The sequence below is a fragment of the Pseudophryne corroboree genome, chromosome 1, assembly GCF_028390025.1.
Source record: "Pseudophryne corroboree isolate aPseCor3 chromosome 1, aPseCor3.hap2, whole genome shotgun sequence".
Classification (NCBI taxonomy): Eukaryota; Metazoa; Chordata; class Amphibia; order Anura; family Myobatrachidae; genus Pseudophryne; species Pseudophryne corroboree.
The window spans coordinates 217,314,697-217,341,257 of NC_086444.1; the positions used below are offsets into that span (position 1 = coordinate 217,314,697).

At 46.5% G+C, this 26,561-nt stretch overlaps 1 protein-coding gene across 6 annotated transcripts in view; it reads left to right on the plus strand.

The window, feature by feature from the left end:
* The window catches only part of PAM (peptidylglycine alpha-amidating monooxygenase), a 265,389-nt gene that overhangs the window by 169,035 nt on the left and 69,793 nt on the right, over positions 1–26,561 (plus strand). For 4 of the 6 annotated variants that reach the window (XM_063964075.1, XM_063964076.1, XM_063964074.1 and 1 more), the window contains one exon: positions 2,894–3,205. The exons of the other annotated variants lie outside the window; for them this stretch is intronic. In XM_063964075.1, the coding sequence (XP_063820145.1) occupies positions 2,894–3,205 (312 nt within the window). The remainder of the gene's footprint in view (positions 1–2,893; positions 3,206–26,561) is intronic. 6 annotated transcript variants of the gene reach the window in all.

Sequence of the window (26,561 nt, forward strand, 5' to 3'; positions counted from 1 at the left end):
TTAGAGGGAGGAGCCAGTGTACACCAGATAGTACTGAATCTTTCTTTAGAGTGCCCAGTCTCCGGCGGAGCCCGTCTATTCCCCATGGTCCTTACGGAGTCCCCAGCATCCACTACGGACTACGAGAAATAGAATTACCGGTGAGTAAATTCTTATGTTAAGTAGCAATTTAGTCTTTGACCATCAAATAAGCAGTCTTTGATTTTTCTACTTAAACTCCATGGCGGCTTCTGAGGTGAGGCTGAAGCGCAGTCCAAATTCAAATATGGGAGCCACACCAACTGCCACCCCAAACGCTGCCAGACATTGCCATCCGGAACTCACCGGCAGTTGGTGCGGCTCCCCTATTTGAATAGCCCCACCTCTGGAACCACCGCCACTGCTTAAACTGCTTTATGTTTACTTTTATAAAGCAGTTATTGCCAGTGCCTGTTTCTTGTGACTTTGAACCTTTTATCTATCACCTGCTGGGCAGTAGTTGCTCTGATCCCTGGTTGTAATCTACATTGGGCGACAGAATCTGAAGAGCAGCATGCAGAGTGTGTCTCCATCTTTTTGCTTGTTCACCTTTGGTACTGTAGCTACACATTTGGTGATGTTGTGTACTGTTTTGTACATAGCATGACTTAAACAGCATCTTACTTTCATTTGGAAAGTACTATGTAAGTAAGTTCTGGTTTTAAAATGTTTATAAATAGTTGGGCATTATGGGGCTGATTCGGAGTCACATGCAAAGTGGCTGTAGTTGCAGTCAGCCGCAGGAGCCTGTTTTACTACCTTATGCTGATGGGGGTATCTGTTCAACTTATGCGGGGGTTTAAACATGTGCAAGGGGAATTCTGTGCTGCCCAGTTATGTTATGCCGGTCACCAGAACAGTCAACATTAGTATCTGCTCTCGTACCAACCCATGTTACAGTAAGTGGAAGAGATCCATCTGAAACAGGCTTCCCTTTACCGTATGCTTTTGATACACACTTGCAACACTCCCACAATTTAGGGTGGTTATGTTCCCCGTTCACGTCCCGAAACACCCTATGTCTTGGAAAGACACCGACTCCGAACAGGACAGACATATGCAAAGATGTGGAAGTTCACATCTGCACATGCGCTGTTTGCAAAAACTCACCATTTCCATCAGTGAGCCCAGATCCATGCGACTCGCAATCAGCCCTTCAATGGGTCATCAGTGCACATCCCGCTGATACGAGAAGTGGATGGAATTACATGCAAACCAACAGTGGACAGATGTTTGGCATAGGAGTTATATCATGTGTCTTCAACCTGTGGCCCCCCAGCTGCTGTGAAACTACATATTCCAGCATGCCCTGCCACAGTTTTGCTATTAAGGTATGCTAAAACTGAGGCAGGGCATGCTGGGATGTGTAGTGCCACAGCAGCTGGAGGGCCGCAGGTTGAAGACCCATGAGTTTTATCGGTGACAGTGCATCTGCAATCCCCAACCTGGTTACAATAACACTTATTGAAAGGAATGCAGAATAATAAATTATCATGTCGGGTGCTGTGTTCTCCTGTGATATTCTGTGGCATTCATCATACATAAATGCCAGCTATGCCCACTGAAAAGGGGGTGTCCCAAATAACATAACAGAACTATGTTAGAACATACTGTCATTTTGTTTAATAACTCAACAGAAGCAGAAATTATGTTTTGATAAATATATTTTGTATTACAAGATGCTTTGTCTTTTCCAGGAAGTTTATTGCGCTTTCATGAGGGTTAATGTGTAACTTGTGTTTTCTCTGGTAATCAGATAAGACTGATTTCTTAATGGTAGTTTAGTTTATAGATGCAGATTTCAAGCTGCTTGTCTGAAATGCCTCTTTCAATCTGTATATGTATTCTGTTGTATGCAAAACTGGACTTTTCATTGTGCATCAAGATCAGTATTATATCTGTGTTGACTGCACGGCCAGTGATGATACTCATACAGCCTTAAAGCCAATACTACCGGCTACTATATACTGTGACTCTGCACTGAGGGGTGGAATATGTGCAGTACTGGTGATGTATGTCATGCCCATCTCTTAGTGTTCTATATCTCCTCTCTGTACAGTAGTTACCAACCATCCTTAAACTTCAGCCATAGTTCCAGGATTGAAAGATTTATCCCTGGATGTGTCCCTATTTTTCAAGTTTAACTAGATTTATGTAGGCCAACTCCTCTTGTTTATGTTACATAAAATGCTTACTATATATTCTTATTTCCTGTACAACAAAGATGTGTTCTCCTACAACTAGACTCAATACACCACGTAATGCAAGACTCCTGGCGAGAGTGAGCCGACAAGTTCCGTGCTTAGCTCGTGTCCGTTTCCCCGAAAAATGTGTCTTAGTTGCAAAAAGATGTGACTAGGATGCGCCAGGAGACTCTGCTGAATTAATTTGATACAATATGTGACACTTGTAGATCTGTGTGTGACTGAGTCTGTATACGTAGCACAACGGAACTTGGTGTGGGAAAAAGCTGTGGCCGCTGCATCATAGCACTTCATGTTCAGATTCAGATTCTGTTGCAGTAACATATCAAATGAATTAGCACAGTCTCCTAGTGCGTCCTAGTCGCATCGCATTGTGACTAAGACATATTTTCAGGTAAAAAGATGCAAAAAAGACGCCAGACAATAGCAGGGTCGCACTGGATCTGGCACACCAAGAGGGGCTATTTGGCACAACTGCAGCAATAATTTATGAGAACACATTAACAGTGTAAAATGTGCACCAAAATGAGGTTCATTTCACTTTTCAACTGATATGTGTCTGTGCTAGGTAAATATGATGAAGAAAACCTGACATTTTTGTGTCCACTGTGATCTGTCTTAACCTTCCATTTCTTTTCTGTTTTTATCTCTTCTGTTTTTTCCTTGCACAGGTAATTTCTATTCCGTCCTTTCCAAACTGCTAGGCGAGAGGGAGGACGTTGTTCATGTTCATAAATATAACCCCACTGATATTCTAGGGTCCGATCTCGTAGCAGAGATCACCAACGTGGTCCACAAGAAAGACCCTGACTGGTACATATCCAGACAAGTGTTAGCACATGACGAGAGGCCCGATGCCATTCTCATCAGGGATCGAATTCACAAATTCCACAAGTTAGAGTCCACACTGAGACCACCGGGGAATACGCTGTCCCTGGTCCCACAAGCTAAACGTGGTGAAGTGGATAACCAGCGTACAGGAGGTTGGTTGGAAAACATTCTCCAATAGCTGTGCGTTTGCTTGCTCCACATTAGTAAAACCTGAAGGGAAGTCCGGTTGATACTCTCAAAAAACCTGAGTATGTAATTGTTTTATGTAAGGAATGTTGAAGCATTCACCTATATGACAACAAATAATACAGCAGATAATATCCAGACCTTAAAATGTTGCATTTGATACAATCCATGATATAACAGTCTAAGTGTACACAAAACAAGTAAACCAGGTACCGAAACCTTATTGTCATTTATAGCAATTAGCAACAGCAGGATAAATAAGTAGTTTCTTGTTTTTATTTTTAATACATAAACTCATTTACTTATAATTATGTCCACTTATAATTATGTCCACTGTTTGTGGGTCTGATTTGCAAAATTAACTCTAGTAAGCCAATTGCTGAATGGCACAGAATACATTCAAAGACTTAGAAGATCAAACACAGAATGAAGCATCCCTGAAGTTTCTGGTTTATTAAATGCCCTTTTATTTTCAAGCCTCTGTCCATAACATAATTTTGAAACCCTGACTCATTCCCTTCAGGTTTCTATGGCAGCCAACCTTGACGGCATTGCTTATGTTTTAATTCGTGTTGTGGTCTCTACGATATTGATTGTGTTTATTCTTTCTTGCTAATGTGGAAAGCCAGATAATAGTATGGCATGTGGCGATTATCCTTTTTAAAAGTAAGCAATATGTATGCATGGCAGACATCTGTGCGTGGGCTGCTCTGCAGGCTGTCTTCACATCCTGGCTGCCAAGTTGATGTTTCCAAATACATCTTTCCGTCTCATATTAATCATTCGCTACATTCCCCTTTTTTTTTTTTTTTGTCCTCTCATTCTTATTTCCTTTCGTATTCAAACCTGTCGGTAATAAGAGCTTATGGTGCATGGCAGTGCTGTTATAGACCCCAACAAAAAATACAAATTCATTTGCTGTATGGTACCATTGCAAAAGCTTCAAAATACTGTTGTGATTTACAAATAAATAAGAACATTTTTTTTATTAAATTCAGGTTGATATGTTAAGTGGTTCACTTTTTTGATCAGATGTTAATTTAATAATTTCACTTGTTTTTATTTTAATACTTTTGTGGGTTTATACACAATATTTTTTATACAGTTTTTATTTTACTTTGATGGGGGGTTTTTCCCCCCCTTTGTTCATCGTATATTTAACTATCATTGTGCAACTGTACTATAAATATCAGTATAGTTGGACTTTACATTTTACTTGCTGTTTTAATTGTTTGGGGTTTTTAATGCTGACATGTGATTGGAATACATTGGTTGCAATGGCCCCATACCAACTATTTTACAATTTAGCTGGGAATGTCTGCCATTTTTTTGCTCCATTTGTGTACTGTGCAGTTAAATGCATTGGTATCACTGGAGTCTCCTTTGTACGCACGTTCAAGTGTAGTTTACTGTCTGATGATATGAATCAGTGGCATTGCCATTTAATGCAAGTCCTATGGATAATCCCCTTAAAGGAGTCTTATTTGGCATGTGGCTATTGAACACATTATTTGGTTCTTGTAAATGAAGCTTTCAATAGTAAATTGGACCTGTCACCTATACATAGTGGAAGCCCCCGATTTGAGAGCATTCACTAGGCACTAGCGACCCCATAGAGGTGCAGGGTGTATGTTGTAGTGATGCTATTATCTTCTAGCCAGTGGATAACTTGGCTACAAATCGTCTTTAAAGACTTAAGTCAAGCAAGCATTGTATGCACACGCATATTTTAGCTTATGGAAATTACACTTATGCCTGCAGTAGGCAGTGTCAAGAAATGAGACATGGAGCTAGATTTACTATTGAGCGGTTTGTCAAGGCCACCGATGACAGTCGGCTGTGACCGACAGATTTAAAGCAGCAGCATAAATAAATGTTAAACCATGCTGGTTTACTATTTATTTCTGTTGCCGCTTTAAATCCATAGGTCAAAGCTGCTGATCATTGAAAAACTGAGTGATAGTAAATCCATCCCTTAATGTTGTTTATGTATAGTATAATGTCACATCCTGCAGGTCGCTGTAATATGCCAACAGACATTTCATTGCATTCAGATCAATTGCAGTTTGAAAAAAATCATTGGTCATTTTGCAAATAGTGTGCTGCCATGATGTATTTTTAAAGCATGTGGTGCAGTACTTTCTGAGCTGAAAGGTTTGTTCTTTTTTGGGGGGGGCATGTGATGTGTAAAGGAGGCTGAAAAGACTGATGCAGCTAGCTTTGTAAAAAAAAACACTTTATCCAAATTGGTGACTAGACACGTGGAGTAGATAGAGGACACCTATATATTTTCGCATGTATTTTCAGAGTCTACAGTGGAAACACTAGTAAACTTAAATAAAATGGTACATGCTCTGTGTCAAAAATCAATATTGTATGTAAGGAAGAACCTTCTATATTCAGTGGTAACTAGAGGTACATACACACGTAATGACAGAACAAACGATGTGGGTGTTCCCGATTGAACGGAACAACCAATCTTTTACATTGTTCCGTGTGTATGCAAGAGAAAGATGCCGATGTGCGCACCCGCGGGTTGCTAGCGACAGCCTCAGATCTTTTGTACATGCAAGAAGATCTGAGGCTATCGCTAGCGTTGCCATGCTGCCAAATGCAGCATGGCCCCTGCACCCTCCCGCCGACTGCATCGACAAGTGTGTATGCACTTGCCGATGCCGACCCCACCACCGGGTCCCATCGCGGATGATGTTCAACATCACGTGTGTACCCACCTTAAGCCTTCTGCTAAGTAGATTGCCAGGGATAGGAAAGTTTGGAAGGATAGGGTTATTTTTAAATGTAGTTTAGTAGAAATGTATTTGTGACTTGAAATTAAGGATAAACCCTTATCTGGACAATAGTAATAGCAAACGTGTTTGTCCTTCAGAATTGTTTTTCCATTTTTATGCAACCTGGAATATTTTAGGTTTCATTGAAATGCCATCAGTTTAAAGATGCATACAGAGCACAACCAATACTGCTTCAAAGAGGAGAGCACAACAAAGGACTAGAGAAACCTTGAAAACATTCTGCAGGAGAAAACAGGATGAATGCTTCTCTTCAAAATACCAGCATAATTACAGCACAAAAACACTTTTGCCCTGAACGGTTGCTTATATCTGAGTCACCATTTCAATTGGCACTATCAAAAGCACCACGTGACAGTATTGTTTCCTACCCAGCAGATGACTACCGTCTTCATATACAGAGATCGTGGTCCTACATTAGATTAGGATGCTTGAGAGGACATTAGGGAGGAAATTGGTAAAAGCTGATATCTACCAAAATAGAGGCACTGGACCTAATTCAGACCTGATCGCAGCAGCAAACTTTTTCTGTAATGGGCAAAACCATGTGCAGTGCAGTGCGAGGGGGGGGGGGGGGGGGGGGGGTATATGTAACATGTGCAGAGAGAGTTAGATTTGGATTTGGGTGGGGTGTGTTCAAACGGAAATCTAAAATGCAGTGTAAAAATAAAGCAGCCAGTATTTACCCTGCACAGAAACAAAATAACCCACCCAAATCTAACTCTCCCTGCACATGTTACATCTGCCCCCCCCCCCCCCTCCCCGCGCAATGCGCATGGCTTTGCCCATTAGAGAGAGATTCTGCTGCTTGCGATCAGGTCTGAATTAGGCCCATTGTCTTATAAAGTCTATTACAGATGATGAAACTCCCTAGATAGAATGAATACGTTGTTTGTGACTGCCAAATGCTAGCAAAACTGTGACAACAGGGGAGCTACGTCTTATTCATGGTAGACATGCCTGATAATTGACACATTTTGGGACATTGTCCACACCTTTCTGGATTCTGTGATGGAATCTCCGATCCAAAGGGACCTGTGTATTTTCTTATGCTATCCCCTCCATTATCAAAATTAGTCTCTCATATTAGTTGCTGCTAAAGTGTGCTAGCTAGGAATTGGAAAGACCCCCTCCTGCCCTCCTACCAAAAGCTCAGCCAACACATGTGGCATGTTGCAGCCATAGAAAAAAAAACAACATAACCTCTCCATGATAAGGGACACATTTTTGGACAGGTCTGGGCCCCGTGGTTTTCTTGAGACTGCATGATAATACTTCTCCTTACTTTTCCTCTTTAGAAGATACTTTTGGAAGCAGGCTCTGACTGGCCCAAAGGTGTGCCGCCTGAGGGCCCCACCCATTCATCTACTGTCCGGTTACAGACAGTGCACTCAAACCATACATTGTTACTTTCTCTGACGTCCTAAGTGGATGCTGGGACTCCGTAAGGACCATGGGGAATAGCGGCTCCGCAGGAGACTGGGCACAACTATAAAGAAAGCTTTAGGTCTAACTGGTGTGCACTGGCTCCTCCCACCATGACCCTCCTCCAGACTTCAGTTAGAATCTTGTGCCCGGCTGAGCTGGATGCACACTAGGGGCTCTCCTGAGCTCCTAGAAAGAAAGTATATTTTAGGTTTTTTATTTTACAGTGAGATCTGCTGGCAACAGACTCACTGCAGCGAGGGACTAAGGGGAGAAGAAGCGAACCTACCTGACTGGAGATAGTTTGGGCTTCTTAGGCTACTGGACACCATTAGCTCCAGAGGGATCGAACACAGGACCCGACCTCGATCGTTCGGTCCCGGAGCCACGCCGCCGTCCCCCTTACAGAGCCAGAAGCAAGAAGTGGTCCGGAAAATCGGCGGCAGAAGACCTCGGTCTTCAACAAGGTAGCGCACAGCACTGCAGCTGTGCGCCATTGCTCCTCATGCACACCTCACACTCCGGTCACTGATGGGTGCAGGGCGCTGGGGGGGGGCGCCCTTAGCAGCAATATAAACACCTTGGCTGGCAAATCATCACAATATATAGTCCCAGAGGCTATATATGTGATAAATTACCCCTGCCAGAATTCCTGAAAAAAGCGGGAGAAGTCAGCCGGAAAAGGGGCGGGGCTAACTCCCTCAGCACTCTGGCGCCATTTTTACCTCACAGCTCCGCTGGAAGGATCGCTCCCTGGCTCTCCCCTGCAGTATCAAGCTACAAAGGGTAAAAAAGAGAGGGGGGGCACTAAATTTAGGCGCAGTATATCTTATATAGCAGCTATAAGGGGAAATAATTCAGTTAATCCCTGTATTATTATAGCGCTCTGCTGTGTGCTGGCATACTCTCTCTCTGTCCCCCCAAAGGGCTTTGTGGGGTCCTGTCCTCTGTCAGAGCATTCCCTGTGTGTGTGCAGTGTGTCGGTACGGCTGTGTCGACATGTTTGATGAGGAGGCTTATGTGGAGGCGGAGCAGATGCCGATAAATGTGATGTCACCCCCTGCGGGGTCGACACCTGAGTGGATGGTTCTGTGGAAGGAATTACGCGACAGTGTCGACTCCTTGCATAAAAGGTTTGACGACATACCAAATATGGGACAGCCGGCTTCTCAGCCTGTGCCTGCCCAGGCGTCTCAAAAGCCATCAGGGGCTCTAAAACGCCCGCTACCTCAGATGGCAGACACAGATGTCGACACGGATACTGACTCCAGTGTCGACGACGATGAGACTAATGTAACTTCCAATAGGGCCACACGTTATATGATTGAGGCAATGAAAAATGTGTTGCATATTTCTGATGTTACCCCAGGTACCACAAAAAAGGGTATTATGTTTGGAGAGAAAAAACTACCAGTAGTTTTTCCTCCATCTGAGGAATTAAATGAAGTGTGTGAAGAAGCGTGGGCTTCCCCCGATAAGAAACTGGTAATTTCTAAGAGGTTACTAATGGCGTACCCTTTCCCGCCAGAGGATAGGTCACGTTGGGAAACATCCCCTAGGGTGGATAAAGCGCTCACACGCTTGTCAAAGAAGGTGGCACTACCGTCTCCGGATACGGCCGCCCTGAAGGAACCTGCTGATACAAAGCAGGAGGCTATCCTGAAGTCTGTATATACACACACAGGTATTATACTGAGACCAGCTATTGCTTCAGCATGGATGTGCAGTGCTGCAGCTGCGCGGTCAGATTCCCTGTCGGAAAATATTGATACCCTAGACAGGGACACTATATTGCTAACCGTCCTTTCTGCCCAGAGGCAGAGGTAGAGGGAAAAAGCTGCAGCATACAGCCAGTTCCCAGGAGCAAAAGTCCTCCCCCGCTTCCTCTAAGCCACCGCATGACGCTGGGGCTCCACAGGCGGAGCCAGGTACGGTGGGGGCCCATCTCAAATGCTTCAGCAATCAGTGGGCTCGCTCACGGGTGGATCCCTGGATCCTTCAAGTAGTATCTCAGGGGTACAAGCTGGAATTCGAGACATCTCCCCCCCGCCGTTTCCTCAAATCTGCCTTACCAACAACTCCCTCAGGCAGGGAGGCAGTGTTAGAGGCAATTCACAAGCTGTATTCCCAGCAGGTGATAGTCAAAGTGCCCCTACTTCAACAAGGACGGGGTTACTATTCCACAATGTTTGTGGTACCGAAACCGGACGGTTCGGTGAGACCCATTTTAAATTTGAAATCCTTGAACACATATATAAAAAAATTCAAGTTCAAGATGGAATCGCTCAGGGCGGTTATTGCAAGCCTGGATGAGGGGGATTACATGGTATCAATGGACATCAAGGATGCTTACCTGCATGTCCCCATTTACCATCCTCACCAGGAGTACCTCAGATTTGTGGTACAGGATTGTCATTACCAATTCCAGACGTTGCCGTTTGGTCTATCCACGGCTCCGAGGGTATTTACCAAGGTAATGGCCGAAATGATGATACTCCTTCGAAAGAAGGGAGTTTTAATTATCCCGTACTTGGACGATCTCCTGATAAAGGCGAGGTCCAGGGAGCAGTTGTTGGTCGGGGTAGAACTATCTCGGAAGGTGCTACAACAGCACGGCTGGATTCTGAATATTCCAAAGTCACAGCTGGTCCCTACGACACGTCTACTGTTCCTGGGGATGGTTCTGGACACAGAACAGAAAAAAGTGTTTCTCCCGGAGGAGAAGGCCAAGGAGCTGTCATCTCTAGTCAGAGGCCTCCTAAAACCAAAACAGGTGTCGGTGCATCACTGCACGCGGATCCTGGGAAAGATGGTAGCTTCCTACGAAGCAATTTCATTCGGCAGGTTCCATGCAAGAACCTTTCAGTGGGACCGGTTGGACAAGTGGTCCGGATCGCATCTTCAGATGCATCGGCTGATAACCCTGTCTCCAAGGACCAGGGTGTCTCTGCTGTGGTGGCTGCAAAGTGCTCATCTTCAAGAGGGCCGCAGATTCGGCATACAGGACTGGATCCTGGTGACCACGGACGCCAGCCTTCGGGGCTGGGGGGCAGTCAGACAGGGAAGAAACTTCCAAGGACTATGGTCAAGTCAGAAGACTTCCCTACACATAAATATTCTGGAACTGAGGGCCATTTACAATGCCCTAAGTCAGGCAAAACCCCTGCTTCAAAACCAGCCGGTACTGATCCAGTCAGACAACATCACGGCAGTCGCCCATGTAAACCGACAGGGCGGCACAAGAAGCAGGACGGTGATGGCAGAAGCCACAAGGATTCTCCGATGGGCGGAAAATCACGTGTTAGCACTGTCAGCAGTGTTCATTCAGGGAGTGGACAACTGGGAAGCAGACTTCCTCAGCAGACACGGCCTCCACCCGGGAGAGTGGGGACTTCATCCGGAAGTCTTTCAACTGATTGTAAACCGTTGGGAAAAGCCACAGGTGGACATGATGGCGTCCCGCCTAAACAAAAAGCTAGAAAGATATTGCGCCAGGTCGAGAGAACCTCAGGCGATAGCTGTGGACGCTCTAGTGACACCGTGGGTGTACCGGTCGGTTTATGTGTTCCCTCCTCTTCCTCTCATACCAAAGGTACTGAGGTTAATAAGGAGAAGAGGAGTAAGAACTATACTTATTGTTCCGGATTGGCCAAGAAGAGCTTGGTACCCGGAACTTCAAGAAATGATCTCAGAGGACCCATGGCCTCTGCCGCTCAAACAGGACCTGCTGCAGCAGGGGCCCTGTCTGTTCCAAGACTTACCGCGGCTGCGTTTGACGGCATGGCGGTTGAACACCGGATCCTGAAGGAAAAGGGCATTCCGGAGGAAGTCATTCCTACGCTGATTAAAGCTAGGAAAGAAGTTACCGCAAACCATTATCACCGCATTTGGCGAAAATATGTTGCGTGGTGTGAGGCCAGGAAGGCCCCAACGGAGGAATTTCAGCTGGGCCGTTTTCTGCACTTCCTACTGTCAGGGGTGACTATGGGCCTAAAATTGGGTTCCATTAAGGTCCAGATTTCGGCTCTATCGATTTTCTTCCAGAGAGAACTGGCTTCACTACCTGAAGTTCAGACTTTTGTTAAGGGAGTGCTGCATATTCAGACCCCTTTTGTGCCTCCAGTGGCACCTTGGGATCTCAACGTGGTGTTGGATTTCCTAAAGTCACATTGGTTTGAGCCACTAAAAACCGTGGAATTGAAATATCTCACGTGGAAAGTGGTCATGTTGTTGGCCTTGGCTTCGGCCAGGCGTGTATCAGAATTGGCGGCTTTGTCATGTAAAAGCCCTTATCTGACTTTCCATATGGATAGGGCAGAATTGAGGACTCGTCCCCAGTTTCTCCCTAAGGTGGTATCAGCTTTTCATCTGAACCAACCTATCGTGGTGCCTGCGGAGGCTTCCAAGTTGTTAGACGTAGTCAGGGCCCTGAAAATCTATGTTTCCAGGACAGCTGGAGTCAGAAAGACTGACTCGCTATTTATCCTGTATGCGCCCAACAAGTTGGGTGCACCTGCTTCAAAGCAGACTATTGCTCGCTGGATCTGTAGTACGATTCAGTTTGCACTTTCTGCGGCTGGACTGCCGCATCCTAAATCAGTGAAAGCCCATTCCACAAGGAAGGTGGGCTCTTCTTGGGCGGCTGCCCGAGGGCTCTCGGCTCTACAACTTTGCCGAGCAGCTACTTGGTCGGGGTCAAACACATTTGCTAAATTCTACAAGTTTGACACCCTGGCTGAGGAGGACCTAGAGTTTGCCCATTCGGTGCTGCAGAGTCATCCGCACTCTCCCGCCCGTTTGGGAGCTTTGGTATAATCCCCATGGTCCTTACGGAGTCCCAGCATCCACTAAGGACGTCAGAGAAAATAAGAATTTACTCACCGGTAATTCTATTTCTCGTAGTCCGTAGTGGATGCTGGGCGCCCATCCCAAGTGCGGATTGTCTGCAATACTTGTATATAGTTATTGTTTAACTGAAGGGTTATTGTTGAGCCATCTGTTGAGAGGCTCAGTTGTTGTCATACTGTTAACTGGGTATTGTATCACGAGTTATACGGTGTGATTGGTGTGGCTGGTATGAGTCTTTACCCGGGATTCAAAATCCTTTCCTTATTGTGTCAGCTCTTCCGGGCACAGTATCCTAACTGAAGTCTGGAGGAGGGTCATGGTGGGAGGAGCCAGTGCACACCAGTTAGACCTAAAGCTTTCTTTATAGTTGTGCCCAGTCTCCTGCGGAGCCGCTATTCCCCATGGTCCTTACGGAGTCCCAGCATCCACTACGGACTACGAGAAATAGAATTACCGGTGAGTAAATTCTTATTTTATTAGAGGTCAGGTACATGGTCTCTGATGACTTCTAAGCCTCTTTGCGGGCTGGTCTCACCCCATGGTAACTGCAACCTCCCTCCCCGCTTGTATGTGGCTTTGCAAATCCATCTACTGCTGAATTAGGCCATTAGAACCTCACTTGCTAGTGCTACACAGGTTGTCCTGCCAGGAAAACTTTGCTTGTTTTTGCTCAGGTCCTATATTGGTTTACTCACACCCATTCATACATCAGTGTTGGCCGGGGGACAGCAGGATGTGAAAGTAAAGGAACAGAAAATATGTAAAGTTCTGTGTGTACTGTATAGAGAGGGATGCATTTGCATACCTCCCAACTTTTAATCTCTTTGGGGTGGGACAGTCCATAAAAGGGGTGTGGCCTCATGTGGGATGGGCATGGCCATGATTGGGTGGGCGTGGCCATGTACCAAGGACCCGTTTTGGGGGTCTGCCCAGTGCTTCCCCGAGCAGCTGGGCAGCCCCCTGCTCCACTCCCCGCACTGAATAGATGCCGTGCGTGTGTGCACGACATTTATTCAGAGATCACTCGCTCCTTTGCCGAGCAGCAGGTAATCAAATGCTCCCCCAACTGCCCCCCACCCCCGCGAGGCTGCGGGACACTGCTGCCCGCGGGAGGGACAGTATCCGAATAGCAGGACTGTCCCGCTGGAATCGGGACAGTTTGGAGGTATGTAATTGGGTAGGATCACTCATGGCATTTATGTTGCATAGGAACCTCACACATAATTAAATCCTCCCCTAAATATGTACATTATTTTCACAATGTAGTCATAGTACCTTACAGTAAATAAGACTGACTGGCAATAAGAGCAAGTGCAAACTTTTATATAAGAGGCCTCTATTCCAAAAGAAATGAAGTCCCTATACTTAAATAACTTCTAATCTAATTACCGTACATTGATTATTGTAAGTACATAGACTGTGTGACATTGCAGAAATGTAGTTTGGAAAATAATTTCCTTCTTGATTTGGGGTATATTATTGCCCTGTAAGCCCAATATTCGTTATAGCACAGCACATTATGGGCAAGTAATAGACCATAACTCGGTGGTTCCCAGACTTTCTTGAATCATGGTGACCTAGAGTATCAGCATTGTTTTCACGACATCCCAGGCCAAAAGTCTCTTAATGATAAATTCCCCAAAAAATATTACATTAAGGAAATCGTGCTTATTTGTCATCCTTACGGTCAGTTTTGTGGCGGTGGCGGTGTACAGGGTTGTGTTTCTTTTTGTCCACAGATTGATTGGTAGCCACCAGCTCTGATTTTGCCTGTCACATTGACCTTAAATAATTTTATTTGGTCCTGAGCCAACCACTGTCATAACTTTGTTTTTTTTTTTTTTTTCAGGACCATCCCAACTTTAAAAATAGAAAAGGGGTGCACTGTAGCTTTTCATTTATGGGCGAAAAGACATACAACTGGGGCTATAGTGGGCGGTTCAGTCATGGCCTGATTGGATAGTGATCTAAATTACCCTTTTTTTTTTTTTTTTATTCGATATAGAGTAAAGTATGTATAAACTATCAACTTCCACATAGGGCCTGATTTAGAGATGGATGCAAATTGCATTACAGCAGCTGATACAGGTACATAGTAGCCTTGCAAAAATGTGCAACTGCCTCAGCTGTTGGGATTTGTATTAAGATGCTCACTGGAGATGCTCTAGATCCGGTTTCAGATCATACGTACACGGTGTAATGGTTAGCATTACTGCCTCACAGCACTGAGGTCATGGGTTCAGTTCCTACTACAGCCATAACTGTGTGGAGTTTGTATATTCTCCCCGTGCTTGTATGAGTTTCCTCAGAGTACTCAGGTTTCCTCCCACAATTCAAAATTAAACTGGTAGGTTAATTGTCTCCTGACAAAAATTAACCCTAGTATGTAAGTGTGCATGTGTACATGGGCAGACTAGATGAGCCAAGTGTTTCTGATCTGCTGTCAAATTTGACCATTTCATTACCCTATGGTAGTGCAGCATGAATGTATGAAGTAACACGCCAGATACGAGTTTACTATGCCATGCCCCCAAAACGGTCGCAACACGCCTGTGTTTGAGTTGCCACTCCACTGTAAACAACATTGACATTGCCTCTATCTCTGAATCGGGACAATAGTGTTTGAAGTACTAGTTTATTTCTGTTTTAATGTTTTTGTTCATTGATCTTTGTTGTGTAAGTTATTATCTGGTGCATGCACCAACCCATTCAGTCTGGGTACATAATCATGAACTATTTCATCATTGTACACATTGGCCCTCATTCCGAGTTGATCGCTCGCTAGCTGCTTTTAGCAGCAGTGCAAACGCTAAGCCACCGCCCTCTGGGAGTGTATCTTAGCTTAGCAGAAGTGCGAACGAAAGGATCGCAGCATTGCTACTAAAAAAGATTGTGCAGTTTCAGAGTAGCTCGAGACTTACTCCTAGCTAGCGATCACTTCAGTCTGTTTAGTTCCTGTTTTGACGTCACAAACACGCCCTGCGTTCGGCCAGCCACGCCTACGTTTCCCCAGCCACTCCTGCGTTTTTATCTGGCACGCCTGCTTTTTTTCACACACCCCGAAAACGTCCAGTTACCACCCAGAAACATCCACTTCCTGTCAATCACTCTGCGGCCAGCAGTGTGACTGAAAAGCGTCGCTAGACCTTGTGTGAAACTGCATCGGCTTTTGTGAAAGTACGTCGCACGTGCGCACTGCGCCCCATACGTATGCGCAGAAGTGCCGCTTTTTTACCTAATCGCTGCGAACGAAAGCAGCTAGCGATCAACTCGGAATGAGGGCCATTGTACACACTAAGGTGTGGATCTAGGCTGTCTGTAGAGTAATTATTGGACTGTTGGAGACCCCCAGCAGTTAAACCTAAAAGAAAAGTGTTGTCTTCTTTGAAAAATAATTGGCTGATTATAATCCTCTGTCTTCAGGCTTTCTTTCTTTTTCCTTCTCTGTAAGATAAATGCCACTTCTTTCTCAGCCACCAGTTCGCTCCCTCTTTTATTTCTTAGCTGCGGCGAGCAAGCGGGCTGTTTCTAGTATAATATACAGAACACTGGGTTTTGGTGCATCTGCACTGCTGGATCATTTTCTCTTTCATGTTTTCTGTATTGAACGCCAACAAGCTGGATAATTGTAAGAAGCAAAAAGAACAGTCTCATTTCCTACAGATTCAACAGTGACTAACACAACAATGTTTTATAAATGGTGCATAAAGTATAAAAATATTTGTTCTAGTACTAAGTTATGTCTCACTGTAAGACTTCCCTCATATATAGCTATGTATGAAGAGTCTATATTTTATTTTCTAGCCATATCTATAAGCTGTGGATTTGTAGGGCTATGGGAAGGTTTCCGTGGCAACACTGAGAATTCATTTTGGCTATTCTGTATGCAGTACGTCCAACATTATATGTCTCATGCACCAATGTTACTTGTTGTTTTAGCAACCAACTGCCGTTTTATATCTAGGATCTCTATTACTAGATATTTACGCAGTTTAAAATATTTAAGTACCAATGGGTTAAAATTATATCTCAGGGTTTTTGTATGGATTAATGGTACCATGAAAATAGAGATTCTGTGCCTAATTCTAGGTTAATTGCAAAACAAAATTTTCCTCTAATGGGCAAAACCATGTGCAGTGCAGGTGGGGCAGATATAACATGTGCATAGAGAGTTAGATTTGGGTGGGGTGTGTTCAAACTGAAATCTAAATTGCAGTGTAAAAATAAAGCAGACAGTATTTACCCTGCACAGAAACAATATAACCGACCCAAATCTAACTCTTTCTGCACATGTTATATCTGCCCCACCTGCACTGCACATGGGGAATAATTCAGATCCGATTGCTGCGACGGCAGCGATCGTAGTCTGAAGCCCTTTGGGGAGTGCGCACGCACACCCCGTGAGGCCCAGTGAGATACAAAAGCATCTCAGGGCTGTGAACGCCTCTGCCTGATTGAAAGGCAGAGGCGATCGCTGGGTGGGAGGGGGCGTGCCAATGGCGTTAGAACGCCGTTGGTGGGACGCGGTCCGGACAATACAGGTGTGTTGAGACCGTAGCTGGGGCGGGCCGCGGCAGCTGCAAGACTTCACACGCAGCGGCTGCGACCCAGAACGTGGTGGGCAGCCGCCTGCCAGCGCAGCTAGGCTGCACAAGCAGGTAGCTACTTGGCGGGTGTAAAGGCATCACCGCCGTGCAATGCTTTCACACCCGTGGGGGGGGGGGGGGGGGGTTGACATACGTGGCGGACTAGCCCTGTGCTGGGCGTCCCGCCGCATGTCTGAGAATCTGATCGTGGATGTGCTAAATTTAGCACAGCTACGATCAACTCTGAATCACCCCCATGGTTTTAACCATTAGAGGAAAATGTTATTTTGCAATCAACCTTGAATTAGGCACTCTACCTACATGTTAATGTCCTGATAGAGTTGCATACAATTCCAATTGCAGACGGATACTTTGATTGTTAGCATACTGCAGTTACGAGCCTTTCTGAGCAGGCAGTTACATGCATTATCTCATACCGCATGTGTCACAGCCTGCATACACAGCATAGAGCAGTTACACTCCATTCTGAGCCAGCTGTATCTCATACTGCATGTGTCACAGCCGGCATACGTAGCATAGAGCAGTAACACCTCATTCTGAGCCAGCTGTATCTCATACTGCATGTGTCACAGCCTGCATACACAGCATAGAGCAGTTACACTCTATTCTGAGCCAGCTGTATCTCATACTGCATGTGTCACAGCCGGCATACGTAGCATAGAGCAGTAACACCTCATTCTGAGCCAGCTGTATCTCATACTGCATGTGTCACAGCCTGCATACACAGCATAGAGCAGTAACACCTCATTCTGAGCCAGCTGTATCTCATACTGCATGTGTGTCACAGCCTGCATACGCAGCATAGAGCAGTAACACCTCATTCTGAGCCAGCTGTATCTCATACTGCATGTGTCACAGCCTGCATACACAGCATAGAGCAGTAACACCTCATTCTGAGCCAGCTGTATCTCATACTGCATGTGTGTCACAGCCTGCATACGCAGCATAGAGCAGTAACACCTCATTCTGAGCCAGCTGTATCTCATACTGCATGTGTCACAGCCTGCATACGCAGCATAGAGCAGTTACACTCCATTCTGAGCCAGCTGTATCTCATACTGCATGTGTCACAGCCTGCATACGTAGCATAGAGCAGTTACACTCCATTCTGAGCCAGCTGTATCTCATACTGCATGTGTCACAGCCGGCATACGCAGCATAGAGCAGTTACACTCCATTCTGAGCCAGCTGTATCTCATACTGCATGTGTGTCACAGCCTGCATACACAGCATAGAGCAGTAACACCCCATTCTGAGCCAGCTGTATCTCATACAGCATGTGTCACAGCCTGCATACACAGCATAGAGCAGTAACACCTCATTCTGAGCCAGCTGTATCTCATACTGCATGTGTCACAGCCTGCATACATAGCTTAGAGCAGTAACACCTCATTCTGAGCCAGCTGTATCTCATACTGCATGTGTCACAGCCTGCATACGCAGCATAGAGCAGTAACACCCCATTCTGAGCCAGCTGTATCTCATACACCATGTGTCACAGCCTGCATACACAGCATAGAGCAGTAACACCCCATTCTGAGCCAGCTGTATCTCATACAGCATGTGTCACAGCCTGCATACGCAGCATAGAGCAATTACACTCCATTCTGAGCCAGCTGTATCTCATACTGCATGTGTCACAGCCTGCATACGTAGCATAGAGCAGTTACACTCCATTCTGAGGCAGCTGTATCTCATACAGCATGTGTCACAGCCTGCATACACAGCATAGAGCAGTAACACCCCATTCTGAGCCAGCTGTATCTCATACAGCATGTGTCACAGCCTGCATACACAGCATAGAGCAGTAACACCCCATTCTGAGCCAGCTGTATCTCATACTGCATGTGTCACAGCCTGCATACGTAGCATAGAGCAGTAACACCTCATTCTGAGCCAGCTGTATCTCATACTGCATGTGTCACAGCCTGCATACGCAGCATAGAGCAGTAACACCCCATTCTGAGCCAGCTGTATCTCATACAGCATGCGTCACAGCCTGCATACACAGCATAGAGCAGTAACACCCCATTCTGAGCCAGCTGTATCTCATACTGCATGCGTCACAGCCTGCATACGCAGCATAGAGCAGTAACACCCCATTCTGAGCCAGCTGTATCTCATACTGCATGTGTCACAGCCTGCATACGCAGCATAGAGCAGCTACACCCCATTCTGAGCCAGCTGTATCTCATACTGCATGTGTCACAGTCTGCATACGTAGCATAGAGCAGTTACACTCCATTCTGAGACAGCTGTATCTCATACTGCATGTGTCACAGCCTGCATACGCAGCATAGAGCAGCTACACCCCATTCTGAGCCAGCTGTATCATACTGCATGTGTCACAGTCTGCATACGTAGCATAGAGCAGTAACACCTCATTCTGAGCCAGCTGTATCTCATACTGCATGTGTCACAGTCTGCATACGTAGCATAGAGCAGTTACACTCCATTCTGAGCCAGCTGTATCTCATACTGCATGTGTCACAGCCTGCATACGCAGCATAGAGCAGTTACACTCCATTCTGAGCCAGCTGTATCTCATACTGCATGGGCCACAGTCTGCATACGTAGCATAGAGCAGTAACACCTCATTCTGAGCCAGCTGTATCTCATACTGCATGTGTCACAGTCTGCATACGCAGCATAGAGCAGTAACACCCCATTCTGAGCCAGCTGTATCTCATACTGCATGTGTCACAGCCTGCATACGCAGCATAGAGCAGTTACACTCCATTCTGAGCCAGCTGCTTCTCATACTGCATGTGTCACAGCCTGCATACGCAGCATAGAGCAGTAACACCCCATTCTGAGCCAGCTGTATCTCATACTGCATGTGTCACAGTCTGCATACGTAGCATAGAGCAGTTACACTCCATTCTGAGCCAGCTGTATCTCATACTGCATGTGTCACAGCCTGCATACGCAGCATAGAGCAGTAACACCCCATTCTGAGCCAGCTGTATCTCATACTGCATGTGTCACAGTCTGCATACGTAGCATAGAGCAGTTACACTCCATTCTGGGCCAGCTGTGTCTCATACTGCATGTGTCACAGTCTGCATACGTAGCATAGAGCAGTTACACTCCATTCTGGGCCACCTGTATCTCATACTGCATGTGTCACAGCCTGCATACGCAGCATAGAGCAGTAACACCCCATTCTGAGCCAGCTGTATCTCATACTGCATGTGTCACAGTCTGCATACGTAGCATAGAGCAGTTACACTACATTCTGGGCCACCTGTATCTCATACTGCATGTGTCACAGCCTGCATACGCAGCATAGAGCAGCTACACACCATTCTGAGCCAGCTGCATCTCATACTGCATGTGTGTCACAGCCTGTATACACCGCATAGAGCAGTTACACTCCATTCTGAGCCAGCTGTATCTCATACTGCATGTGTCACAGCCTGCATACGCAGCATAGAGCAGTAACACCCCATTCTGAGCCAGCTGTATCTCATACTGCATGTGTCACAGCCTGTATACACAGCATAGAGCAGTTACACTCCATTCTGAGCCAGCTGTATCTCATACTGCATGTGTCAGTCTGCATACGTAGCATAGAGCAGTAACACCCCATTCTGAGCCAGCTGTATCTCATACTGCATGTGTCACAGCCTGCATACGCAGCATAGAGCAGCTACACACCATTCTGAGCCAGCTATATCTCATACAGCATGTGTCACAGCCTGCATACACAGCATAGAGCAGTAACACCCCATTCTGAGCCAGCTGTATCTCATACTGCATGTGTCACAGCCTGCATACGCAGCATAGAGCAGCTACACACCATTCTGAGCCAGCTGTATCTCATACTGCATGTTTCACAGCCTGCAAACTCAGCATAGAGCAGTAACACCCCATTCTGAGCCAGCTGTATCTCATACTGCATGTGTCAGTCTGCATACGTAGCATAGAGCAGTAACACCTCATTCTGAGCCAGCTGTATCTCATACTGCATGTGTCGAAGCCTGTATACACAGCAAAGAGCAGTTACACTCCATTCTGAGCCAGCTGCTTCTCATACTGCATGTGTCACAGTCTGCATACGTAGCATAGAGCAGTTACACTCCATTCTGGGCCAGCTGTATCTCATACTGCATGTGTCACAGCCTGCATACGTAGCATAGAGCAGTTACACTCCATTCTGAGCCAGCTGCTTCTCATACTGCATGTGTGTCACAGCCTGTATACACAGCATAGAGCAGTTACACTCCATTCTGGGCCAGCTGTATCTCATACTGCATGTGTCACAGCCTGCATACGCAGCATAGAGCAGCTACACACCATTCTGGACCAGCTGTATCTCATACTGCATGTGTCACAGCCTGCATACGCAGCATAGAGCAGCTACACACCATTCTGGGCCAGCTGTATCTCATACTGCATGTGTCACAGCCTGCATACGCAGCATAGAGCAGCTACACACCATTCTGAGCCAGCTGTATCTCATACTGCATGTGTCACAGCCTGCATACGCAGCATAGAGCAGTAACACCCCATTCTGAGCCAGCTGCTTCTCATACTGGATGTATCAGCCTGCATACGCAGCATAGAGCAGTAACACCCCATTCTGAGCCAGCTGTATCTCATACTGCATGTGTCACAGCCTGCATACGCAGCATAGAGCAGTAACACCCCATTCTGAGCCAGCTGCTTCTCATATTGGATGTATCAGCCTGCATACGCAGCATAGAGCAGTAACACCTCATTTTGAGCCAGCTGCTTCTCATACTGCATGTGTGTCACAGCCTGCATACACAGCATAGAGCAGTTACGTGCCATTCTCACCCCTTTCATGATTATAGCCCTCTGGGTCGGTATTCTGACCGCCGGCATCCTAACTGCCAGTATCCCATACCCAACCTCTACTAAGACCCTCATCCACTCACTGATCAGATTGGACTGCTGGAACCTACTCCTACCTGGCCTCTCTGATTCCCACCTCTCTCCACTCCATACTGTCTTCCGTGCTGCTGCCCTACTCCTCTTCCTCTCTAAACGTACTACGTCTGCCACCCCTCTCCTTCAAGCCCTACACTGACTTCCATTCCCCTTCAGAATCCATGCTGCTCACACTCGCAAAGCCGCCTTAATGCTGCCTCTTCTGCCAACTGATTACTTCCTCCAATTCCCTCCATCAAGATTTTGCACATGCTGCTCCCTATCTCTGGAATTCTCTCCCTATCAGACTTTCTACCTCTCTACAAAACTTAAGATGGCCTCTCAAGACCCAGTTCTTCATCAAAGCCTTCCATTTCTCATCCTAACCCTCTATCCAATGCTCACTGTTTACCCCATCTGTGTCACCCCTGTCCCCTTTAGAATGTAAGCTCTCGCTAGTAGGGCCCTCTCCTGTCATGTGCTTTTCCTTCTCTTACTTATAATATCATCTACTCCTTACTCCCTACAACAGTATCTAACCCTTGATTTCTACAACCGTGCAGCTTATTTGAGGTTATGGCTGCTGATACAGCAGGGTTTATAAATCATGTAGTTGCCCAGCATTATCTTGCACTGGCATTTCTCTTGTGTCTGCATTGCTGACTACATTTATTCTGTGCATAGCAATATATAAATATACTTGCATACAAATGTAATATATATTGTTGTGTGTTTATGCTTTTTATCATGTTTTCTTTTGAGTTTTTTTCTCTTACGTCCTAGTGGATACTGGGGAACTGTACTTTAGTACCATGGGGTATAGATCGGGTCCACTGAAGCCTGGCACTTTAAAAACCTTTAGTGTGTGTATGTGTGTGCTGGCTTTTCCCCTCTATGCCCCTCCTACCAGACTCAGTTTAGAAAAATGTGCCCAAGCAGCCGGGTACATTTCTCTGGAGCTCCAGAGAGTTTCCTTTATTTTGCCTGCTTACGATTCATGGGTGAATCCTACATTTTCAGAAATCTCACCTGGAACTGACCCAACATCTTCAGTTCCTGGGAATGATACTGGATACAGTGTCTCACGAGGTGTTTCTCCCGATGGGCAAGGCCTTGGCTATCCAGGCTATGGTCCGCTCAGTGCTCCGTCCTCACAAGGTATTCATACATGTTTGCATCTGCTTGCTGGGCGGGATGGTTGCTGCTTACGGGGCAATCCAATATGGCAGATTTCATGCCCGGCCATTTCAGCTGGATCTGCTGGACAAATGGTCGGGGTCTCACCTTCAGATGCATCAGGAAGTGACCTTATCTCCGAAAGCCAGGATTTCTCTATTATGGTGACTACAAGTTCCTCACCTGGTAGAAGGCAGGAATTTCAATAGCCACTCGTGGATTCTACTGACAATGGATGCCAGCCTCCGGGGTTAGGGGGCTGTGACTCAAGGGGCCCAGTTCCAGGGGATATGGTCAATTCAGGAATCTGCTCTGCCGATAAACATCCTGGAACTCAGGGCAATTTACAATACTCTTCTGCAAGCTTCCCATCTCCTGAAGGATCGGGCGATCCAGGTTCAGTCGGACAATGCCACGGCGGTGGCGTACATAACCCGACAAGGAGGAACAAGAAGCAGAGCGGCAATGGAAGAAGTGTCAAAAATCCGCCCAGGAGGCCAATGCAAGGGCCATCTCAGCCATATTAATTCCAGGAGTGGACAACTGGGAAGCAGACTTCCTCAGCAGACACAACCTCCATCCGGGGGAATGGGGCCTACATACCCAGGTGTTTCAACAGTTAATTCACCGGTGGGGCTGTCCGCTGATAGATCTGATGGCTTCTCGTCTCAACAAGAAGCTATGCTGTTACTGTTCTAGAACAAGGGATCCACAGGCTGTAGCAGTGGACGCGCTGACGACACCATGGACGTACCAGTTTGTGTATCTGTTCCCTTCTCTACTGCTAATCCCAAGGGTTCTAAAAAGACTAAGAAGGGAAAGCGTTCAAGCAATTCTAATTGCCCCGGATTGGCCTTGACGGACGTGGTACTCAGACCTCCTAACCATGGCTCTGGAGGATACCTGGCCTCTGACGCTTCAAAAGGATCTTCTTCAACAAGGTCCGTTCATCTATCCAGACTTACAGCGGCTACGTTTGACGGCTTGGAAGTTGAGAGGGAGATTCTAGCAAGAAAAGGTCTTCCCTCCAGGGTTATTTCCACCATAGTCCAGGCCAGGAAGATGGTTACGTCAAAACATTATCATTGTATCAAGAAAAAGTATGTTTCCTGGTGTGAAAGTAGAAAGGTTTCTCCCATAGAATTTAGAATTGGTCGTTTTCTACTTTTCCTGCAAGCGGGAGTGGATATGGGCCTACGTTTAGGCTCCATCAAAGTGCAGATTTCGGCGCTCTCTGTTTTCTTCCAGAAACAGCTTGCCATGTTGCCGGAAGTACAAACTTTCCTAAAAGGAGTTCTTCATATGCAACCCCCTTTGTACCTCCCACGGCACCGTGGGATTTCAATATGGTTCTGTCCTTTCTTCAATTGGACTGGTTTGAACCCTTACATAGGGTGGAGTTGAAATTTCTTACTTGGAAGACAGTGATGTTAATAGCATTGGCGTCTGCCAGACGTGTCTCTGAATTGGGGACTTTATCCTTTAAGTGCCCTTATTTGATTTTTCATGAGGACAGGGCGGAACTCAAGACCCGACCTCAGTTTTTGTCAAAAGTGTTTTTTAGCATTTCATGTGAATCAACCCATTGTGGTTCCGGTGTTATCTGACACTTCCGTTGGTTCAGAGTCCTTGGATGTGGTGAGGGCTCTGAAGGTTTATGTCAAACGGACTGCTCATCATCGGAAATCTGATTAGCTGCTTGACCTTTATAATGCCACCAAGATTGGTCGTCCGGCTTCTAAGCAATCAATTGCTCGTTGGTTCTGGCCATTCAACAAGCCTATACTTCAGCGGCTCTGCCTTTGCCGACATCTATTCAGGCCCACTCGACGAGATCTGTGGGCTCTTCCTTGGCGGCTGCCCAGGGTATCTCGGCCTTACAGTTGTGACGAGCTGCTACTTGGTCTGGTTCGAACGCTTTTGTTAAGTTCTGTTGTTTCGACACCTTGGCCAAGGATGACCTTCAGTTTTGTCAGGTGGTGTTACAGGGGTCTCAGCACTCTCCCAACCGTTTGGGAGCTTTGGGCCTTCTCCATGGTACTAAAATACAGTTCCCCAGTATACACTAGGCCGTAAGAGAAAATGGGAATTTGATACCTACCAGTAATTCCTTTTCTCGTAGTCCGTAGTGGGTACTGGGCTCCCGCCTCAGTGCTTCGATTCCTGCTTGCTTGTGTAAGTGTTTGGTTGGCCTGCCGTTGCGGCCCCCTTATGTTGTTGGGATAGCTTTGCTATCCTGGTTAGGTTGGTGTTGCTATCCTCTGTTCTGGTTAGTGCCCTCCTTTTCGGTTACGGTTGTGTATTAGCTTAGTGCCTCACCACTGTTGTACCTGTTGCTTCTCTCGTGGTATGTCCGTCTCCTCTGGCACAGTTTCCTAGACTGAGTCTGTTAGGAGGGGCATCGAGGGGAGGAGCCAGCACACACATACACACACTAAAGGTTTTTAAAGGCTCCAGTGGACCCGATCTATGCCCTATGGTACTATAGTACAGTTCCCCAGTATTCCCCAGTATCCCAGCTTTAGGACTACCTGGTGTGCACTGGCTCCTCCCCCTATGACCCTCCTCCAAGCCTCAGTTAGATTTTTGTGCCCGGCCGAGAAGGGTGCACACTAGGGGCTCTCCTGAGCTTCTTAGTGAAAGTTTAGTTTTAGTTTTTTTATTTTCAGTGAGACCTGCTGGCAACAGGCTCACTGCATCGAGGGACTAAGGGGAGAAGAAGCGAACCTGCCTGCTTGCAGCCAGCTTGGGCTTCTTAGGCTACTGGACACCATTAGCTCCAGAGGGACCGAACACAGGCCCAGCCTCGGAGCTCGGTCCCAGAGCCGCGCCGCCGGCCCCCTTACAGAGCCAGAAGCAAGAAGAGGTCCGGAAAAATCGGCGGCAGAAGACATCAGTCTTCAACAAGGTAGCGCACAGCACTGCAGCTGTGCGCCATTGTTACTCAGGCACACTTCGGTCACTGAGGGTGCAGGGCGCTAGGGGGGGGCGCCCTGAGCAGCAATGTAAACACCTTGGCTGGCATAAATACACCACATATAACCCCCAGGGCTATATGGATGTATTTTAACCCCTGCCAGAACTTACCAAAAAAGCGGGAGAAAAGGCCGCCGAGAAGGGGGCGGAGCCTATCTCCTCAGCACACGGGCGCCATTTTCCATCACAGCTCCGCTGGAAGGACGTCTCCCTGACTCTCCCCTGCAGTCCTGCACTACAGAAAAGGGTAAAAAAGAGAGGGGGGCACTAATTTGGCGCAGTTTTAATACTAACAGCAGCTATAAAGGGAAAAGCACATTTTATAGTGGTATTCCTGTCTATATATAGCGCTCTGGTGTGTGCTGGCATACTCTCCCTCTGTCTCCCCAAAGGGCTAGTGGGGTCCTGTCCTCTATCAGAGCATTCCCTGTGTGTGTGCGGTGTGTCGGTACGATTGTGTCGACATGTTTGAGGAGGAAAATGAGATGGAGGCGGAGCAATTGCCTATTATAGAGTTGTCACCCCCTAGGGAGTCGACACCTGAGTGGATGAGCTTATGGAAGGAATTGCGTGACAGTGTCAGCTCT